Source organism: Pongo pygmaeus, chromosome 17 (assembly GCF_028885625.2).
Source record: "Pongo pygmaeus isolate AG05252 chromosome 17, NHGRI_mPonPyg2-v2.0_pri, whole genome shotgun sequence".
Classification (NCBI taxonomy): Eukaryota; Metazoa; Chordata; class Mammalia; order Primates; family Hominidae; genus Pongo; species Pongo pygmaeus.
In genome coordinates, this window is record NC_072390.2 from 64,417,124 (window position 1) to 64,439,736 (window position 22,613).

The 22,613-nt window shown below is 46.5% G+C and overlaps 1 protein-coding gene across 4 annotated transcripts in view; it reads left to right on the top strand.

The window, feature by feature from the left end:
• LIPG (lipase G, endothelial type) overlaps positions 1-16,206 on the top strand; it is a 28,814-nt gene extending 12,608 nt beyond the window's left edge. For 2 of the 4 annotated variants that reach the window (XM_054460690.2, XM_063653661.1), the window contains 6 exons: positions 701-922; positions 4,406-4,648; positions 5,350-5,470; positions 6,544-6,762; positions 10,072-10,176; positions 13,825-16,206. In XM_054460690.2, coding sequence (XP_054316665.1) covers positions 701-922; positions 4,406-4,648; positions 5,350-5,470; positions 6,544-6,762; positions 10,072-10,176; positions 13,825-13,846 — 932 coding nt within the window. In that variant the 3' untranslated portion in view covers positions 13,847-16,206. Of the gene's footprint in view, positions 1-700; positions 923-4,405; positions 4,649-5,349; positions 5,471-6,543; positions 6,763-8,443; positions 8,542-10,071; positions 10,177-13,824 lie in introns of those variants that run through there. The other 2 variants (XM_063653660.1, XM_054460693.2) reach the window with 2 other exon arrangements.
• Positions 16,207-22,613: the final 6,407 nt, after the last annotated feature.

The window sequence follows — 22,613 nt, forward strand, 5'->3', positions numbered from 1 at the left end:
TGAGACCCAGTGCTCTCAACAGTGCCGCTTGCCTGCTCAACACAAAATGTTTGGAGGCAGAAAGGTTTTCTCACGGTGGCTGCAAAATAGAGGAATTCTGGAGGCCTGATGTATGGATTCTCAGTGTATTGGGTGTCCTCTTCTCTCTCACTATTCCACCCCTGGGCCTGACTAAAGGAAGGGGAAGAATAAATTCAGATACAAATAGCTCAATTTGGGGAGACTGGATTCTCCTTCCAGAAGGATGTAGGCAGCTTAGTTATTCTGTAAAAATTCTGCTAAAATTAAGGACATGAAAGGTGCTCAGTGGCAGAATGAATGGGACAAATGGCTTAGTTTCAGGCAGTCTGAGTTCTTTCTAGAACTGCTTCAGTTTTAACAGGAGCAATTCCTTGGAGCTGTGTGGCAGCGTGAACCTTGTGGCTAGTTGACGGGGTTTGGCGGAGGTGTCAGGATACATGAAGGCTTCAGAAGAAAGTATAAATTTCATAACAGTAGGATTTAATTTCCGCAATGATGTCTTGGGGTCAATTGCATATGGAAATGGGTTTCTTATTTTCTTCCATGCTTTCCATGTCTTGATTCTCCCAGCTGGTCTCAGAAGGCATCTTCATTCTGCACACTCAGACTTAACTTGTAATCAGGACTCACTGACCTGGTGCGCCTGACACAGCTGTTTTGGGGCCTCCTTCTGCTGCAGGTTTGGATCCTGCCGGGCCCATGTTTGAAGGGGCCGACATCCACAAGAGGCTGTCTCCAGACGATGCAGATTTTGTGGATGTCCTCCACACCTACACGCGCTCCTTCGGCTTGAGTATTGGTATTCAGATGCCTGTGGGCCACATTGACATCTACCCCAATGGGGGTGACTTTCAGCCAGGCTGTGGACTCAACGATGTCTTGGGATCAATTGCATATGGAAGTGAGTTCCCTCTTCTGCTTTGTGTTTGACTCAGTTTATCCCATCTCCTTCTAAATCAGCCAGAGCCTTTAGCGCTGCAGGCACTATTTATTCATTATTCTCACCTCCCACCACAGAGGGCTCCAATGCTGTATTTAATGTTTCTCATTGTTCCCCAAGACTAACTGACCCAGTGGTTCCTGCTCTGCTTTCTCATGCTTTAAGGTCACAGTTGTTATTGATTAATTTCTTTTCTTTTCTTTTTTTTTTTTTTTTTTTTTTTGAGAGGGAGTTTTGCTCTTGTTGCCCAGGCTAGAGTGCAATGGTGCAATCTCGGCTCACTGCAACCTCCACCTCCCTGGTTCAAGCGATTTTCCTGACTCAGCCTCCCGAGTAGCTGGGGCTACAGGCGCGTGCCACCATGCCTGGCTAATTTTGTATCTTTAGTAGAGATGGGTTTTCACCATGTTGGCCAGGCTGGTTTTAAACTCTTGACCTCAAGTAATCCACCTGCCTCGGCCTCCCAAAGTGCTGAGATTACAGGCGTTAGCCACCGCACCCGGCTGATTAATTTCTTTTTATGACAAAAGGAATACACACATTTGTTGAAAAAGAAATCAAGCATTACAGACTTGCATAAAGCAAAAGTGCACTCCCACTCCCACCCCTACTTCCACTCTTCAGATGTAGCCAGTATGAATGCTTTTGTGTGTATCCTTCTAGTCTTTTTTCTTTGCAAATTATTTGCATGCATATTTTTCCCCCAAATCACATTGTTCTGCAACTTTATTTTTATTTTAATTTTTTTCAACTTTTTTTTTTCCTGTAATAATATATTATGGATATTCTTTTTCTTTTCTTTTTTTAAAAGACAGAATCTTGCTTTTTTTTGAGACGGAGTTTTGCTCTTGTTGCCCAGGCTGGAGTTCAGTAGTGCGATCTCAGCTCACTACAACTTCTGCCTCCCAGATTCAAGCAATTCCCCTGTCTCAGCCCCAGTAGCTGGGATTACAGGCCCCCACCACCATGCCCGGCTAATTTTTTGTATTTTTAGTAGAGACGGGGTTTCACCATGTTAGCCAGGCTGGTCTTGAACTCCTGACCTCAGGTGATCCACCTGCCTCGGCCTCCCAAAGTGCTGGGATTACAGGTGTGAGCCACTGCACTCAGCCAGAATCTTGCTATGTTGCCCAAGCTGGAGTGCAGTGGCTATTCACAGCTTACTACAGCCTTGAACTCCTGGGCTCAAGCTATCCCCCTGCCTCAGCCTCCCAAATAGGTGAGACTACAGACATGTGCCACTGCATCTTGCTATTATGGATATTCTCAAATATCAGAGCACACAGATTTACTAACATTATTTTTACAGGCTGTATAATATTCCATAGCATGGATACACTCTATTTTAACTTCTGGTAACATTTTAAAGAAGCAAAACCATTTCACTTAAGTTTTTTCCATTCACTTAACATTTTTCTTCTTCTTCTCCTTCTTCCTCACTATGTTTCCCAGGTTGGAAACAAATGATCCTCCTGCCTCAGCCTGAGACTACAGGCACAATCCACCATACCTGGTTCCAAAATTTATCTTCTGAATGCTTGAGCCTATTCTCAGCAGATTTGGGCTGAACTGAATTTGCTGCTAAAACTGAGGTGTAGGGCAGTTACCAATTTTGGGGGGATTTCTTATCCTTTTCTGCCTTGGCTGCTGACAGCATTTCCTGTCTTGAACCCAGGCAGCTCTCTCCACTCTGATGCTCTGCCCTCCACATGTCCTGCCCTGTTGCTCAGTCTTCCCCTCTCCCGGTTTAATCCAAGTAGCTCTGCAGGGTTTGGAGGTCCATGCAAGGGGATTTTACTCCCTCCTCAGAATATAGGATGATGGCCTTTCTTTCTTTCCTTTCCTTCTTTTCTTTCTTTCTTTCGATGGAGTTTCGCTCTTGTTCCCCAGGCTGGAGTGCAATGGCGCGATCTCTGCTCACTGCAACCTGCACTTCCAGGATCAAGTGATTCTCCTGCTTCAGCCTCCCAAGTAGCAGGGACTACAGGTGCTCACCACCATGCGCAGTTAATTTTTTGTATTTTTAGTAGAGATGGGGTTTCTCCATTTTGGCCAGGCTGGTCTCGAACTCCTGTCCTCAGGTGATCCACCCGCCTTGGCCTCCCAAAGTGCTGGGATTACAGGTGTGAGCCACCATGCCCAGCTGGATAATAGCATTTCTTAAGGCTGCTGGTGCCAATGAGGCAGGGTTGGGGTTGGCTTTGCCAAATTTTTTGTAAGATCCCGGAAATTATTTGGGCCAGAAAATCCTAATTGTATGCCTAACTTTGTAACCAACTGTCTGTATGACCCTGAGCAGATTACTTCACCCCTATGGACCTTTGGGTCATCATCTTTAATTGAAGGGATTAGACTAGAATGAGGTTGTCAAACATCTTCTTAAAGCCTCAGCTAGTAAATGTTTTAGGTTTTGTGGGTCGTATTGCCTCTGTTCCAACTCTGCTGATGTAGCATGAAAGTAGCCATGACAATATATAAACAAATGAGGGTGACTGTTCCAATAAAACTTTATTTACAAAAACAGGTGGCCAGCAGGCATGGTGTGGTGCACCTGTAGTCCCACCTATTTGGGAGGCTGAGGCAGGAGGACTGCTTGGGCCCAGGTGAGGATCACTTGAGCCCAAGAGTTTGAGGCCAGCCCAGGCAACATAATGAGACACTGTTTATAAAACAAAAACAAAACAAAGCAAAGAAAAAAAAAAGAGGTAGCAAACCTGCAAGCCATATTTTGCTGAGCCCTGCGTGAGATAATGTTTAGGATCTGATCCATTTGTAGCATTCTGTGGCTGTATAGCCCTGTTAGGAGGTAGTGACTCCTGCTGCACAGCTGGTCTGCATCACCCTACTTATCGCTTATTATATGGGCGTTCTTGCTCTTTATTGCTTTGTGTGTATTCGTGCTGTCTTTCCATCAAGAGAGTGAACAGTTAGGCAGCAGGAATGGCCTTAAATTCTTCTACATCTTAATGGGAGCCTAGCACCTTGCTGGACATTAATGAAGCATTACACAGGCTGGGTGCAGCGGCTCACATCTGTAATCCCAGCACTTTAGGAGGCAAAGGTGGGAAGACTGCTTGAGCCCAGGAGTTCAAGACCAGCCTGGGCAATGTGGTGAAACCCCGTATCTACAAAAACTACAAAAATTAGCCAGGTGTGGTGGTCATGTGCCTGTCGTCTCAGATACTGGGGAGGCTGAGGTGAGAGGATCACCTGAATCTCGGAAGTTGAGGCTGCTGTGAGCGGGGGGTCATGATTGTCCCACTGCACTCTAACCTGGGCAAGAGTGAGACCTTGTCTCAAAACAAATAAGCAAAAGAATTACATGAAAATACTAACAGCAACAATAAACAGCTATCACTGTTGAGGAGTACAGTATTTATTATTTGAGTGTCTAATCATCGAGAAGGGCTCATCCTGCATGCTTTTTCTCTCTCCCACCCCTAGCAATCACAGAGGTGGTAAAATGTGAGCATGAGCGAGCCATCCACCTCTTTGTTGACTCTCTGGTGAATCAGGACAAGCCGAGCTTTGCCTTCCAGTGCACTGACTCCAATCGCTTCAAAAAGGGGATCTGTCTGAGCTGCCGCAAGAACCGTTGTAATAGCATTGGCTACAATGCCAAGAAAATGAGGAACAAGAGGAACAGCAAAATGTACCTAAAAACCCGGGCAGGCATGCCTTTCAGAGGTAACCTTCAGTCCCTGGAGTGTCCCTGAGGGAGGCCCTTAATACCTCCTTAATACCATGCTGCAGAGCAGGGCACATCCTAGCCCAGCAGAAGTGGCCAGCACAATCAAATCAAATTGTTGCAAATCAGATTACACTGCGCATGTCCTAGAAAAGGGAATCTTTACAAAATAAACAGCGCGGACCCTTTTTGTGATGTGGCTATCCGTCCATGATCACAATATCAATATCTTAAATTTGTATCTTGCATTTAACTTTCAAAGCTGTTTCATATTTGTTTTCTCACTTAATCATCACAAGAAATCTGAGGCAGATGAACAGGGGACCAAAATGACATGTTACATTTTTATAATGTGCTGTAAAATCACAAGGTTTTCTGGGTACTGTGGGTATTATTTTACATATGAGGAAGTTGAGGCACAGAGAGGTTAATACCTTGGTCCTTGATCCAGGGGCACATAGTTAGAAAGCAGCTAAGTGAAAATCCTCAAAAGATCTAATCCCCACGTGCAGGGCTCGTTCTTCCTGCAGTGGTCTCTTATGGCATTGGACAGAACAAGAGCAGATGGGGGCTGCAGGCTGGGCTCAACCAAAAGAACACCAGCCCTAAAATCTCTGTGCTGCGGGACTCAGTTTGGGTCAGGGGTCTCCTGTGATGACAAGCGAGGGTTACAAGCATCTTTGTTCTGCTGTCGCTGCAGTTTACCATTATCAGATGAAAATCCATGTCTTCAGTTACAAGAACATGGGAGAAATTGAGCCCACCTTTTACGTCACCCTTTATGGCACTAATGCAGATTCCCAGACTCTGCCACTGGAAATGTAAGTCATCAGTTTCTCTTGCTGGGTTCGGGACAGAGAACAGGCTGGTTTGAGAATGAGAGAGCACAAGGGAGCGTGTGAACGAGTGCAGCACGCAGGAGAGTGGAGTCCGACTGCTTGGGGAGGAGCCAGGTGGTCTGGCGGGCCTCTGCAGTCCTCTCTCCCGCCGCACCTTCTCTACCAAGCCCTGACTCAGCGTTTCGGCGAGAAAAGTTCCTGGGATGAATCAGCATCATGAGAAGCTGCTGGGTCAGCAGCTGGATCAGCTGGGCGGAAACTGCTGTTTCATTCCAGGCAACACCTGACGATGCTTCAGGCAATCTGTAACTTCATAAACGTCATCCCTGGACCTTTCCTAATGATGTGGCTATGGGAAGGGTGCATAGCGATCTGTATATGTTTGTTGAGTATCCACCAGGGACAAAGCATCATGCCAAGTAATGTTGGGATTGTGATGAAACATCATCAAAGTAGCTCACTTCTCAGGGCTAGCGGTCTAGCTGGGAGACCAGGTTTGTACAGGCACATGCACACTTACACACAGGTAGGGCAAGGCAGACGAGGCCAAGCCAAATGAGAGGGACAGACAGGAAGCAGCTAGGAGTTTGGGGGAGACAGATGCCTGTCTGTGGGATGGATGAGGACTGTGGGAGGAGCTGGTTTTCTCCAGCATCTGATTTTCAGAGCATCATTAACTCTCTCCTTCAGAGGTTCTAAGGCTGAGCGGAACAGCGCACTTGAGTGGGGATGTGACTTCTTTGTGTTTTCTTATTGTGTTCTTTCTTGGTTCTGTCTTTTCAGGAAGTAGCATAAGTGGGGTGGAGGGGGTGCCCAGGAATGGTTTTGATAAGAAGCTGGGGTGCTGTGGGCCAAGTTAGTTCGGCCCATGTGGAGTACACCTGAGCTTCCATCTTGGTCCTGCTGGTAGGAGGTAGAGGGCTAGAGGTGGGGAAAGCACTCACACTGTCTCTCTCCTGTCTGTGTGGGGTTGTTACTGCCACCATGTCACCCCACACAGTGTGGCAGTTTTCTAGCTGTTAGAGGAGTGAGATCAGCTTCTCTCCCACTTGTAGAGTGGAGCGGATCGAGCAGAATGCCACCAACACCTTCCTGGTCTACACCGAGGAGGACTTGGGAGACCTCTTGAAGATCCAGCTCACCTGGGAGGGCGCCTCTCAGTCTTGGTACAACCTGTGGAAGGAGCTTCGCAGCTACCTGTCTCAACCCCGCAACCCCGGACGGGAGCTGAATATCAGGCGCATCCGGGTGAAGTCTGGGGAAACCCAGCGGAAGTAAGTGCCTCCTGCTCCTTCTTCTGCCTGGTGTAGGTGGGGAACAGAAGGCTGTGCCTCTGACATTTCTTTTCCTTTGCTGCATCCACCCTCAATCCTTCCCTCCAGCATGCGGGTAAAACTTCAAACACCTTTGCAAGGACAAGTGACTTCTAGATCAAGGCTTCTATCAAAACTGTTATGCATCTCATGCCCTGAACATCGGCCCTCAGGGAGAGGGGTGCGCCAGTGGAGGCAGGAATTCAGCCCTGGCTCTGTTTGCCAGGCCTTGTGTCAGCCTGGAGGAGGGGGACATCTCCTGGGCCGGGCGTTTTAGGAGTGCTGCCTTGTTGATCTGTTTACTGTAGGGTCCATGCAGACAAAAGGCTTTGCTTGCTTCTGAGCAGAGCAGACTGGGGCATCACTTCCAGGGACCCCCCGTGGATGAGGTCTGAGCAGAGCAGACTGGGGCATCACTTCCAGGGACCCCCCCGTGGACGAGGTCTGAGCAGAGCAGACTGGGGTATCACTTCCAGGGACCCCCCCGTGGATGAGGTCTGAGCAGAGCAGACTGGGGTATCACTTCCAGGGACCCCCCCGTGGATGAGGTCTGAGCAGAGCAGACTGGGGTATCACTTCCAGGGACCCCCCCGTGGATGAGGTCTGAGCAGAGCAGACTGGGGTATCACTTCCAGGGACCCCCCCGTGGATGAGGTCTGAGCAGAGCAGACTGGGGTATCACTTCCAGGGACCCCCCCGTGGACGAGGTCTGAGCAGAGCAGACGGGTATCACTTCCAGGGACCCCCCCGTGGATGAGGTCTGTGGGAGGAGCTGTTTTTCCCCAGCATCTGATTTTCAGAGCATTATTCTCTCTCCTTCAGAGGTTCTAAGTCAAGGATATGGGGTTGTGGTCCTAACTGCAAGTAACAGAGAATCCTCTGTGCCACGCTAGCTGGCAGTTTCCCATTTCTTTTAACCCCAAGCCTAGCATAAAAGAGCCAGATCTTTCTATCAGCTCCTAACACCGTGCCTTGACTCCCTGAGCAGGCTTCTTTCTAAACAGAAGCCGGGGAAGCCTGCGAGACCTTTGTCAAGAAGGGAAAGTTTCCTTAACCAAGTCCTTCAGCTGACCTCTAGAGAGGTTACTGCCAGCCTTGGCATGGGAGGAGGCAGCTGCCTCCCTCTTTGTCCCTCCTCTGGCATTTTCTCCATTATAATTGCTGCCATGTCTGGTTTACATTCGTCATCTATGGCACAGCTTGGCAGCAGAGGGAAGTGAAGTGGAGGCTTGGAGCCCTCAGCTGAATGATTCTAGTCTAGAAACCTGTGAACTGGGGGTGCTGGCCTGTGGTCTAGACTGTGTATCTTTTTACTTCTCTGGGCCCTTGCAGGTATAAACTATACCTATGGGTGTGAGAGCAGAAAGACGATCATTTATAAATAAAATATTTCAAAGAAAATAAACACCTATTAAATCACCATTGAGACTTACACATGTAAATAGTTTTCCATATGGGTTTAGATATCAGATTTTTAAAAAGTAAAACATTATAGATGCAGTTGAAGCCCCTGTGTCCTTCTCTGCTCTACCCTTCTCCTTCTTTCAAACCAAATATAACTAATATTTCAGTAATAACAAATGTTAGTGTGTTTTCTTCCATCATGTTTTTTTTTGAGACTGAGTCTTGCTCTTTCGTCCAGGCTGGAGTGCAGTGGCACGATCTTGGCTCACTGCAAACTCTGCCTCCCGGATTCAAGTGATTCTCCTGACTCAGCCTTCTGAGTAGCTGGGATTACAGGTGTGTGCCACCATGCCCAGCTAATTTTTGTATTTTTAGTAGAGATGGGGTTTCGCCATGTTAGCCAGGCTGGTTTCAAACTCCTGATCTCAGGTGATCTGCCTGCCTCAGCCTCCCAAAGTGCTGAGATTACAGGTGTGAGCCACCACGCCTAGCCGCCTTAGTACTTCTGCTTGTATACATAAACAATGTATAGAATTGTTTTGGTTGCTTCTGAATTTTACATGAGTGGACATAATATTTTACAATTTGATTTTTTCATTCTAATATTGTTTGTGAAATTTATCCAAAACACAAAGATCTAATCTATTCTTGTTTAACTCCTGTATGTAAATCACCATTGCACAAATAGTTTTGCCATTGTTCTGCTGAATAGTTAAGTTGTTGCTTTTTTGTAGTTACAAATGGTGCTGAGATGAACATCCTCTGCATTTTCCTTGTGCACATGTGTGTAAGGGCTGTTTTTCAGCATGTGTTCTAAAAAGTGGAATTGCTGGATTGTAGTATATGCATTCTCCAGCCTGAACAGATATTATTAAATCTGTCTCCAAAGTGGTTGAACTAATTTTCCATCTTAACTATGGATGAAGAGTTCTCTTTTCCCTCCTTTTCACCCATGTCTGGTGGGACATTCTTGTCATTTTGTTAGGTGTGAATGGGCCCCCTGCTGTTGTTTGAATTTGCATTTCCTGATTGTGCGTGAGATAGGTCATGTTTTTGTATGTGTATAAACATATAGGTCCTAAGGTCCTTAGGGCTTCCTGGGAAAGGTTCTTAAACTGTTCTGAATGGGGCTTTTGTCCTGCCTCAGCTCCAGGGTCAGGTGCCCCACACCCTTAAGGATTACATGGTCAGGCTAATCACACGCCCCTGAGGCTGCGTGGGGCAGCCATAAATTATATGGAAATGGTTATTAGGCCCTGATTCTTTCTTGTGGTCTTGGCTGTCCATTTGCTGAATCTTTGGTTTTGACTTGCAGCTGAGTTGCAGTTGCTCTTGTCAATGGATATTTACAGAGCACTGGACTAGAGGTACTTTAAATCACTCCGTTCAAGTTTACGGAGAAGTCAACCACAGAAATCAGCAAGCAATTTCACATAGGGCATAACGTTTTAAAATAAAACATTTTTAAAAACTCCATGTTGCAAGAAGTAGCAACACTAACAAAAGCAATATTTATATAACGACATACTTTGTAACCAGTTGAAAGGCCAAGGGAGGGTTAGGTTAATGAGGGCTCAGGCAGTCAGGAAGGCTTCTGAGAGGCTATGGCCTTGAGAGGCAGGTGGCCTTTTGGATAGACAGAGGGAAGCAGGTGGGAGAGGTCTGGCGGAGGCTGCATGAGGCTGAATCATTGAAGCCTCAAAGTGAGACACAGGTTAGAGTCCCTGCAGTAGCGATGGGGAATTCTGAAGGCTTTGGCCTGAAAATTTCACCCTTGCCTCCTCACCCATCTGCCTTGAATCTAGACAGCACAGCTGGATTCCCCCTAAAGTTCTGCCTATATCAGTGGTTTCTTTTCCCTCCTAGACTGACATTTTGTGCAGAAGACCCTGAGAACACCAGCATATCCCCAGGCCGGGAGCTCTGGTTTCGCAAGTGTCGGGATGGCTGGAGGATGAAAAACGAAACCAGGTAACCAGGACTTTCTCACACGTTCCACCCAGGACATGTTGACATGATGATCTCCTAGCATGTGCTGGGAATGGATCTGGGTGCGAGGGACATAGCATGAAAAAAACAGATAAAAATCTCTTCCTTTAAGAAGTTGGGCCAGGCCTGGTGGCTCAAGCCTGTAATCCCAGCACTTTGGGAGGCCAAGGCAGGCAGATCACCTGAGGTCAGGAGTTTGAGACCAGCCTGGCTAACATAGTGAAACCCCGTCTCTACTAAAAAAAAAAAAAAGAATGTCGGGCATGGTGGTGCGTGCCTGTAATCCCAGCTACTTGGGAGGTTGAGGCAGGAAAATCGCTTGAACCTGAGAGGTGGAGGCTGCAGTGAGCTGAGACCGCAATATTGCACTCCAGCCTGGGTGACAAGAATGAAGCTCTGTCTCAAAAAGAAAAAAAGGGCCGGGCGCGGTGGCTCACTCCTGTAATCCCAGCACTTTGGGAGGCCGAGGCAGGCGGATCACGAGGTCAGGAGATCGACACCATCCTGGCTAACACAGTGAAACCCCGTCTCTACTAAAAATATAAAAAATTAGACGGGCGTGGTGGTGGGTGCCTGTAGTCCCAGCTACTCGGGAGGCTGAGGCAGGAGAATGGTGTGAACCCGGGAGGCAGAGCTTGCAGTGAGCTGAGATTGCACCACTGCACTCCAGCCTGGGTGACAGAGTAAGACTCCGTCTCAAAAAAAAAAAAAAGAAAGAAGCTGACCTTCTGCTAGGAGATAAAGAAGCAAGTGAAATACTGTAGACAGGATGTTGGAAGTGTTAATGTCTCTTCTGCTCTTTGTCCTGCCCCAACCTGTAGGGGTTCATTGCACATGACCCTACTTGCATGAGATCTTCTCTGTAACTAAGTCCCCAGGTTGGGGCCCATGCCTGCAGGCTTTAAAGTATCTTTTTTTTTTTTTTCCTTTGAGACATGGTCTTACTCCGTTACCCAGGCTGGAGTGCAGTGGCATGATCCTGGCTCACTGCAGCCTCGACCTCCCCAGGCTTGGGTGATCCTTCCACCTTTGCCTCCTGAATAGCTGGGACCACAGGCACGTGCCACCACGCTGAGCTAATTTGTGTATTTTTTTTTGCAGAGATGGGGTTTCACCATGTTGCCCAGTCTGGTCTTGAACTCCATGGCTCAAGTGATCCACCTTCCTCAACCTCCCAAAGTGCTGGGATTACAGGTGTGAGCCACTGTGCCTGGCCCCTGCCATCTTTGATTGACATCTTCTCTGTAATAACTAGAGCTGTGGGAAGGTGCCTAAGGGCTCCTAGCTTCCTTCTGGCCACCAGGTCAGGTTTGGGAATGGGGTGGGAGATAAAGAGAAGCACAAAGCATGTTCTCCTTTCTTAGGTTTTCTAGAATGCAGGTGAGTGTGGGCCTAATTCTCCCACACACTTTTTTTTTTTTTTTTGAGACAAAGTCTTACTCTGTCACCCAGGCTGGAGTGCAGTGGAGTGATCTTGGCTTACTACAACCTCTGCCTCCTGGGTCCAAGTGATTCTCCTTCCTCAGCCTCCCGAGTAGCTGGGATTACAGATGCCTGCTACCACGCCCGGCTAATTTTTGTATTTTTAGTAGAGATGGGCTTTCGCCATGTTGGCCAAGTTACCATGTTGGCCAAGTTGGTCTCAAGCTCTTGATTTCAAGTGATCTGCCCACCTTGGCCTCCAAAAGTGCTGGCATTACAGGTTTGAGCCACGGTGCCCGACCCCAATCCCCCCTCTTTTTGGGAAACAAAAATGCCCATGTATGTGGAGCTAAGTGAGACAGAGGGGTTGTCATGCTTCACTATCCCCTTGTCCCATGCTGCAATCCGTTATTTCAGATGTGAGGAAGGCCCATCTTGTGGTGTGAGGCAGTGGGCTCATCCTGGGGAACAACCACACGCCCTGTAAGCCAAAACACCTGCTGAGGAGGAAGGAGACTGTCTCCTCACACCATGCCTGTCTCCACCCTTTGCTCTAACCAGGATACTAGATTATAATACCGCTGTGGTACACCTAGCACTTAGCTTGGGCCCAGCCTGCACCCAGGGACTTACATAATGATGTTTATCATCAACCCCACTAGGCAGGGGTTGTTATCCCTGTGTACAGATGAGGAACCGAGGCCCAGGGAGATGAAGTTTCTCTCCCAAGGCCCCCAGCAATGGCAGAGGGAGTTGAAGCAGGTTGGTCTACCCCAAAGCCTGTGTTCTTGAGTACCGAGGCTCCAAGTGCTCAGATGAATCACCTTGCATTTGTCTGGGTATCAATTATCAGGCAGCTGTGCCCGTGCTCCGGGGTCCCCTGTGATTAACCATTTGCCACCCCCAAGGCTGGGCTGCATCCCAGCTTGCTCTGTCTCCTGGTTAGGAGCTCAACACAACCACAAGCACCATCGTCACAGGACTCGTGCCATCTAATTAAGGGACTCGGTCTAGCATAGGCTTGTATGATTTTCTACTATTATAACAATTGTAAATCTTTATGTATTTAAATGTATACATTTCAAAGTGTTTCCACATATATTAACTTCATTGATCCTCCAGACAACCATGTAGATTGGACACACCCAGGAAAGATGGCTAAGGAAGGCTATTCTTTTTTTATTGAGACAGGGTCTTGTTCTGTCACCCAGGCTGGAGTACAGTGGCACGATCACAGCTCATTGCAGCCTCGACCTCCCTGGGCTCAGATGATCCTCCTACCTCAGCCTCCTGAGTAGCTTGGATTACAGGAATGTGCCACTATGCCTGGCTAATTTTTGTATTTTTTGTAGAGATGAGGTTTCACCATGTTGCCCAGGCTCGTCTCTATCTCCTGGGCTCAAGTGATCTGCCTGCCTCGGCCTCCCAGTGCTGGGTTTGCAGGCATGAGCCACCGTGCACAGTCAGGATGGCTGTTCTTATGATAAAGGCTAAGATATTTATTCTTCTTTCCCGCTTTGGAATTCATATACCCAAGAACTCTATGACTCACCCTCTCACTACTAATTTTAGAAAACAAGCTGTCCTTTTTCTTTCCCTCAAAAACAATAGGAGTCCAAGTAATAAATGAACACTAGGAAGTCATAGCATCATATGTAACATGTTCAGTATCCTCCCTCCTGACATGGATGCTGTTCACATGTTCACTGATAAGGAACCTGAGATTTAGAGAGGTTCAGTGGTGTGTTCACGTAGCTGAGACTAGAATCCAGGTCTCCTAACTCTCAGTCTTGCCCCCTTTCTGCCAATACAGTGTCTCTCTTGTATTTCTAGATCAAGGCAAAGAGGACACTTTGATAGTTCTCCCCACACTTGTGTGTCCGTGATTGTGTGTGTGTGTGTGTGTTTGTGTGTGTATGTTGTGGGTGGATAATATATAAATGCAAGTACTGTGATGTACTCAACTCAGGGTCCAGAGGGTGCTGCAGCGTGGTGTTTCTCAAAGTGCATCTGTGGCTTGTCAGGTTAGGGAGAGAAGGCAGCACTCGGGACCTTGTCCATTTATTCTGAAAGGAATGCAGGTAAAATAGTCCCATAGGGGTGTCAGAAAGCTTGGTCTTGAGGTCAACAGAGCACACCCTGAATACAGGCTTGCACGTTTGCTGGTGCATGAGCTAACAAATGCCACTCTCACACGGTTTCTTTCAGTCCCACTGTGGAGCTTCCCTGAGGGTGCCTGGGCAAATCTTGCCAGCAAGGCCGCAAGACTTCCTGCTATCCAAGCACATGGAGGAAAGTTACTGCTGAGGACCCACCCACTGGAAGGATTCTTCTCAGCCTTGACTCTGAAGCACCAGGAACAACTGGTCTCCTGTGATGGCTGGGACTCCTCGTGGGAGGGGACTGTGCTCTGCTATAGCTCTTGCTGCCTGTCTTGAATAGCTCTAACTCCAAACCTCTGTCCATACCTCCAGAGCACCAAGTCCAGATTTGTGTGTAAGCAGCTGGGTGCCTGGGGCTTCTCATGCACACTGGATTGGTTTCTCAGTTGCTGGGCAAGCCTGTACTCTGCCTGACAAGGAACGCTGGCTCCGAAGAGGCCCTGTGTAGAAGGCTGTCAGCTGCTCAGCCTGCTTTGAGCCTTAGTGAGAAGTCCTTCCGATAGGAGCCGACTCATGTCAGGAGGCCTGGTATCTTGCTCAGGCCCTGGCTGTTGGGGTTCTCATGCGTTGCACTGACTATACTGGTTACATCTTAGCCATTCCGTCCTGCTCCCCAGCTCGCTCTCTGAAGCACACATCATTGGCTTTCTTATTTTTCTGTTATTCATTTTTTAATGGAGCAAATGTTTATTGAACACTTAAAATTAATTAGAATGTGGCAGTGGACATATTACTGAGCCTCTCCATTTGGAACCCAGTGGAGTTGGGATTTCTAGACCCTCTTTCTGTTTGGATGGTGTATGTGTATATGCATAGGGAAAGGCACTTGGGGCCTGGGGGAGGCTATAGGATATAAGCATCAGGGACCCTGAGGCTTTAAGTGGTTTCTATTTCTTCTTAGTAATTATGTGCCACCTCCCCTATGAGTGACATGTTTGATCACTAGCAGAATAGCAAGCAGAGTATCATTCATGCTGGGGCCAGAATGATGGCCGGTTGCCAGATATAACTGCTTTGGAGCAAATCTCTTCTGTTTAGGGAGATATAAGGTATGACATATGTAATACACATCTGTGTATACAGAAACTGGCACCTGCCAGACAGAGCTGGTTCTAAGATTTGATACAGTGCTTTTTTTCCTCTTTGAAATATTCTGCTTTAATACCAGTGCCTTTTCTTGTTGAACTTCTTGGAAAAGCCACCAATTCTAGATCTTGATTTGAATTAATACACACAATATCTGAGACACTTATACTTTTCAAAAGATTTGTATATGCATTACCTAATTAGAATAGGGGGAGAAGGGCAGCTATTATTATCCCCATTTTACAAAACTGAGGCTTAATGAGGTTCAGCCACATGCCTAGACTTATATACCTAGTTAGTGGTGCAGCCAGGGAGAGGACTCAGATTTCCTGGAGGCAAAGTCTATCTGTGAAACTCCATGAAGACTTTTGCAGCCAATTCCCACCAATATGCCCCAGATGTGAGACAAACAAGGACTTTTTTTTTTTTATAGAGCCATCTATAAAATCCTAAGCCCTTTTATTAATGTATAACCAGGAGAACATCTGTGCCAACCGTTGGACTTTTTATGGCTGAGATTCGGGAGGAAGTGTGACACCAAGCAGGAGAGGAAGAATGACTTTCTTTGTACTTAGGTTTTCTAAGGACATTGTTTTAATCTGTATCATGCCAAAGTTGTATCACTGTTAAACTTCTGAAGACATAACCAGTTGAGTCTTAATTCAAGATATGTTCTCAAGCCAATTGTGTGCTTCTCTTGTTTCTGTGATTGCTTTCTAGCCAAAGCGAAGCTTGTACAGGTTGACTATCCCTTATCCAAAATGCTTGGAACCAGAAGTGTTTCAAATTTTAGATTATTTTCAGATTTTGGAATATTTGCATATACATAATGAGATATTTTGGGAATAGGACCCAAGCCTAAACACAAAATTCTTTTATGTGTCATTTACACCTTATCCACATAGCCTGAGGGTAATTTTATATGATACTTTAAATAGTTATGTACATGAAGTATAGTTTGTGGTGAGTAACTTATGTGAGGGGTTTTCCCATTTGTTGTCTTGTTGGTGCTCAAAAAGTTTTGGATTTTGGAGCATTTCGGATTTTGGATTTTTGGATTAGGGATGCTCAACCCATATTATTGGCTGTACATCCTGGTCACTTCTGACTTCTGTTTTTACTAATGGAAGCTTTGCGAATTAAATTCTCAGTGGGTTGTATACACCTGGCTTGAAGCCTTAATTGTATATAATGATGCTTTTTAAAAAATGCTATTTAGAAGACTATTTATTTCTCGTGTGTATAATGTATAAAAACAAATATATGGTTAGTTTTTACCTAAGGTTAACCAATTTCAAGATTAAAATTTTTAAATAGTAAAATAATAAAAAATTATAAAGTTCTTAATGGTCTGGCAACTCAATTTTTTTTTTTTTTTTTTTTTTTTTTTTTTTTTTTTGTTGTTGAGACAGAGCCTCTCTCTGTTGCCCAGGCTGGAGTGCAGTGACAATCTTGGCTCACTACAACCTCTGCCTCCGGGGCTCAGATGGTCCTCCCACCTCAGCCTCCTGAGTAGCTGGGATTACAGAGATGTGTCACCATGCCCGCCTAATTTTTGTATTTTTAGTAGAGATAGGGTTTCGCCATGTTGACCAGGCTGGTCAGGCTGGGTTTGAACTCCTGGCCTCAAGTGATCCGCCTGCCTCAGCCTCTGAAAGTTCTGGGATTATAGGTGCAAGCCGCCGTGCCTGGCGAGTTCTTAAAGTTTGAAAGAATATAGCTGCCCCAACCTAGAGCCTGACAAAAAGTTACTCTAATATAAGGCATATTCTTTATTTGACACTCATCGTTAGCAGAAGTGGACAGCAATTCACTAAAGAACCAGAACAAGAACATCATTTCACTAAAGACGAGAAGAAAAATTATTTCAATTGTAGCAGCTTGAAGGCCTGAAGGTGGATGTTAGGAAGAACAGGGAGCATGGCTGGACATTGGGGAGCATTAGTGAGATTATTAGGTTTGGTTGAATTGGAACTAGATATCAGTGACTTAGACCAGAGGGAAGCTGATTTCTCTATTGGTTAAAGTCCCAGCTGGTAGTAAGGTTCTATTCTACAGGCCAAGAGGGGTGCAGATTCTTAGTTTTTCACTGTGCCATTCATAGGGTATTCCTCGCATCCCCACAGCCCAGGGGTCCCATACCAGCCAATGGAAAGCCAGAAAAGGGAAGGGATGAACAGTCTCCTCTTAAAGACATGACTGAGAAGTTGCCTACATTCTATTGGCCGGAAATGAATCCATGGTCACATGACAGGCTGGGAAATACAGTTTATTTAGGGTGACCATGGGCCCTGCTGAAGATCTAATTACTATTTACTTATTTAAAATTGACATATAATAATTGTACATATTTGTGGGGAAAATCGTGATGTTTCAATACATACAAGGTATAGTGATCATATTGGAATAATTAGCATATCCATCCTCTCAAACATGTATCATTTCTTTGTGTTGGGAACATTCAATATCCTCCTTCTAGTTACTTGAAACCATATTTTATTAACTCTAGTTTTACCCTACAGTGGTATAGGACACTAGAATTTATTCCTCCTGTCTAGCTGTAATCTTGTTTGTTTTGTTTGGTGTTTTTTGTTTTTTTGTTTTTTTTGAGATGGAGTCTTGCTCTGTAGCTCAGGCTGGAGTGCAGTGGCACGATCTTGGCCTGCTGCAACCTCCGCCTCCTGGGTTCAAGAGATTCTCCCGCCTCAGCCTCCCAAGTAGGTGGGATTACAGGCATGCACCACCACGCCCAGCTAATGTTTGTATTTTTAGTAGAGACAAGGTTTCACCATGTTGGTCAGGCTGGTCTTGAACTCCTGACCTCAAGTGATCCACCCACCTCAGCCTTCCAAACTGTCAGGAGTACAGGTGTGAGCCACCGGGCCCAGCCACTAGCTGTAATTTTGTATCTTTTAACAATTCTGTCCCTATTTCCCCTTTCCCCCTACCAATTACTATTTATTAAAAGGGAAATTGGATCTTGCCATCCGTTTATCAGGAATTAACTTTTCTCTGCTAAAGCCAGTGAGATAGACCAGAGTACTCTTTAAATGATTAAATCCTGTAGTCAATTTTTAGTAATCTTAAATTGATCTATGACTATGAAGTATAATGCATTACATCAGTTTGACTTTATTTCTGGTCTTAAGTGTGAAAACATTTTAATTTTATTTTTATTCTTATTTTTATTTTTTTGTTTTTCAGCTCATTCTTTTTTTAATTATTACTATTATTATTATTATTATTTATGAAGTATTTATTGATCATTCTTGGGTGTTTCTCGGAGACGGGGATATGGCAGGGTCATAGGATAACAGTGGAGAGAAGGTCAGGAGATAAACACATGAACAAAGGTCTCTGGTTTTCCTAGGCAGAGGACCCTGCGGCCTTCTGCAGTGTTTGTGCCCCTGGGTACTTGAGATTAGGGAGTGGTGATGACTCTTAAAGAGCATGCTGCCTTCAAGCATCTGTTTAATAAAGCACATCTTGCACCGCCCTTAATCCATTTAACCCTGAGTTGACACAGCACATGTTTCAGAGAGCAGGGAGCTGGGGGAAAGGCCATAGATCAACAGCATCCCAAGGCAGAAGAATTTCTCCTAGTACAGAACGAAATGGAGTCTCCTATGCCCACCTCTTTCTACACAGACACAGCAACAATCTGATCTCTCCTTCCTTTCCCCACAATTCCCCCGCTTCTTTTCAACAAAACCGCCGTTGTCCTCATGGCCCGCTCCCGATGGTCACTGTCTCTTCGGAGCTGTTGGGTACACCTCCCAGACAGGGCGGCCGGGCAGAGGCGCTCCTCACCTCCCAGACGGGGGCAGCCTGGCAGAGGCGCTCCTCACCTCCCAGACGGGGCCGCCCGGGCAGAGGCGCTCCTCACCTCCCAGACGGGGCCGCCCGGGCAGAGGCGCTCCTCACCTCCCAGACGGGGCGGCCGGGCAGAGGCGCTCCTCACCTCCCAGACGGGGCGGCCGGGCAGAGGCGCTCCTCACCTCCCAGACGGGGCGGCCTGGCAGAGGCGCTCCTCACTTCCCAGACGGGGCGGCCGGGCAGAGGCGCTCCTCACCTCCCAGACGGGGCGGCCTGGCAGAGGCGCTCCTCACTTCCCAGACGGGGCGGCCTGGCAGAGGCGCTCCTGACTTCGCAGACGGGGCGGCCGGGCAGAGGCGCTCCTCACTTCCCAGACGTTGGGCGACCGGGCAGAGGCGCTCCTCACTTCCCAGACGTTGGGCGACCAGGCAGAGGGGCTCCTCACTTCATAGACGGGGTGGCGGCGGGGCAGAAGCTGTAATCTTAGCACTTTAGGAGGCCAAGGCAGGCGGCTGGGAGGTGGAGGTTGTAGCCAGCTGAGATCACGCCACTGCACTCCAGCGTGAGCACCATTGAGCATTGAGTGAGCGAGACTCCGTCTGTGATCCCAGCACCTCGGGAGGCCGAGGCGGGCAGATCACTCGAGGCCAGGAGCTGGAGACCAGCCCGGTCAACATGGCGAAACCCCGTCTCCACCAAAAATACAAAAACCATTCAGGCGTGGCGGCGCGCACCTGCAATCCCAGGCACTGGGCAGGCCGAGGCAGGAGAGTCACAGGAGCCCGAGGCAGGGAGGTTGCAGTGAGCCGAGATCACGGCAGTACAGTCCAGCTTCGGCAACAGAAGGAGACCGAAAAAAGAAGGAGAGGGAGACCGAAGAAAGGGGAGAAGGAGAGGGAGAGGGAGAGGGAGACGGAGAGGGGGAGGGGGAGGGGGGTGTGAAAACATTTTTAAATGACAAGGAAGCTCTTTATAAGGGGCTTTAATGATGGTGGAAACTCCACTGTCCATCTCTACCAAGGACATTCTGAAACCAGGCTTGATAATGGCTGTAGGGAGTTGGGTTAGACAATAAGAGGTAAATTCTTAACTTGGTTCAGATGTCAGAGGAAAGCAGAAAATGGTGTCTCTGGCATACTAAAGAAAATTGTTGAAATTTCCCACAGGAAGAGTCAGAGCCCGGTTGACTTCAAGTGCCTTGTTTGGCTTGGGGGTTCAGTTACTAATTAGAGTCAGGGGAACTTCCACAGGACTTCCTTTGACTCTCCAAACAAGCTGAAGCCCCAGACTCCTTGGAAGGATGGATACAAAGTAGGTACTAGAAGAGTCTTTGTCATCAAATATGGTATTTCTCAGGTGTCACCTCTGTGTTCAGAGCTACCCCAAGCCCTCTGCCATGTAAGCTCTCTGGATGGCACAGATTTTTATCTGGCTTGTTTTCTGCCATTATCTTAGAAGCTAGAATAGTGTCTGGAACATCATGGGTGTTCAATGAATATTTAAATAAATAGATGAAATTATTAGATATAAGAAACTAGGTGCTTAAACAGGCAGGAGGTAATCTGGGAAAAGAGCAGTTAGTTTGGAATCAGAATTCTTGGTGTGTCATCCAGCATTATGTGAGCTTTAGGCTAAATACAACCTTTCTGAGTCTCTATCCGCTCATTTAAGAAACAGAGACAATACTGCTCAGGGTTGTTGTGAATGTTAAAGGTACATTGTTAAAAAAGAAAGTATTCGTGTTTTGTAAACATTTGAATTGATAAGAGGACAGTGTGAGACAAAGATAAAAATAAAATCCTGGCTGGGCGCGGTGGCTCACCCCTGTAATCTCAGCACTTTGGGAGGCTGAGGTGGGAAGATCACGAGGTCAGGAGTGCGAGACCAGCTTGGCCAATATGGTGAAACCCCGTCTCTACTAAAAATACAAAAATTAGCTGGGCGTGGTGGCACGTGCCTGTAGTCCCAGCTACTCCGGAGGCTGAGGCAGAAGAATCGCTTGAACCTGGGAGATGGAGTTTGCAGTGAGCTGAGATCATGCCACTGCACTCCAGCCTAGGCAACAGAGTGAGACTCCATCTCAAAATAAAATAAAATAGAATAGAATAAAATAAAATCCTTTCCACATATATGCGGAAATTTTATGTATGATAAAAGGGGCCTATTAATCTTTGGGAAAGGAATGGATGGATGATGAGAAAGTAGGCTCATCTGATAAAGAGAAACAAAATTAGATTCCTATTTTAACACGCAACAAAAATGAATTCCAAAATACCTATTGGGTACTATGCTTATTACCTGAGTGATGAAATAATCTGTACAGCAAACTCCCGTGACACACCATTTAACTATATAACAAACCTGCATACGTACCCCTAAACCTAAAATAAAAGTTAAAAAAACCATCAACCCCCCCAAAACAAAAATGAATTCCACCTGAATAAAAGATATAAATGTGAAAGTCATCATGCTAATAGATATTATGAAATATAAATTCAAAACCTGTATAAAAACTGAAAAAATGTAAAATGTCACAATTAGAATAAGAACATTTAAATAGAACAATGAATATTAAATAAATTAAAATGCTAATAAAATGTACTCCTTAAGGTCAGGCACGGTGGCTCATGCCTGTAATCCCAGCACTTTGGGAGGCCGAGGAGGGTGGATCACCTGAGGTCAGGAGTTTGAGACCAGCCTGGCCAATGTGGTGAAACCCTGTCTCTACTAAAAATACAAAAAGTTAGCTGGGCGTGGTGGTGGGCACCTGTAATCCCAGCTACTTGGGAGGCTGAGGCAGGAGAATCACTTGAACCCAGAAGGCAGAAGTTGCAGTGAGCCTAGATCGTGGCACTGCACTCCAGCCTGGGCAACAAGAGCAAAACTCTATCTCAAAAAAAAAAAAAAAAAAGTCCACAGAAATGTCCATCCAGCAGGTGGACAATTACCCTTTTGTCAGCCGTTCCTCTGTTGCTGACCATCAGATCCACATTTCTTTTCTGTCCGCCCTGGTCCCCTGGTGCCCCCTTTCCTGGCCCCTGTGACATATTGTCATGTGACTCCAAGCATTTCCCCTCCTCATATCCCTCAAGTGCTCCATTTTCCAAATGCATTTGACTTCCTACTCCCTTAGCCCCAGCTCTCTGGTATTCTGTGTAGCTGACTTCCACAAGGGATCTGTTGGGAGCTTGTAACTGAACTGAAGTCATGCACATTGTCAATGGCTAGTAGACCTTTACCTGGCCCAGAGTTGTCTGCATTGTTTAAAGAAGACGTTTGTTAATCCAAATTAATCTTTGATTTGCATGGAGGCAGTGGATCAAATCAAAAGGAAAGTTTCCTCACCCTAGCAAGCAAACTCAGAAACAAACAAACAAACAAACAAAAACCAAGAAACAAAAGGAAAGCTTCCTGTTGGGGTAGGGAAACAGTGGAGCAGGGCAGCCACCTTACACATAGGCTAGATCTGCTTGGGAATCTTTCTTCTAGTTGAGGCCCCTAAAATATTCCTGATTTTTACAGTTGATTTCATTTCTTCCCTCCTGAACTTACAGAGCCTTTCAGTAAACTCCAGTATTTGTCCCTCCCCACCTATGCCCAGTGGTTTCCATGGCAGCAACGGTTGCCATAGAGAGGTGAAGAGAGGTGTCGGTGCCCTCTTTTGTAACTGTGGGTTATCTATAAATTGGGGGTGGCCTCTCCTAAAAAAGATTAATATGTAAATAAGAGGAATAAGAATCAAACAAATATAAATCAGGGCTCAAGTCATTTGTTTTCCTAAACCCCTGTGGTTATCCATACCATTTAACCTTGACTTTCCTTAAATCACACTGGTGCGTGTGTGTGTGTAGAGGGGAAGGGCTGCAAGAAGAATCTGGAAGCTAGGACAGGTCTGAGCAGGTGAGGGCTCAGGCCCAGAGGCCAGCTGGGGCA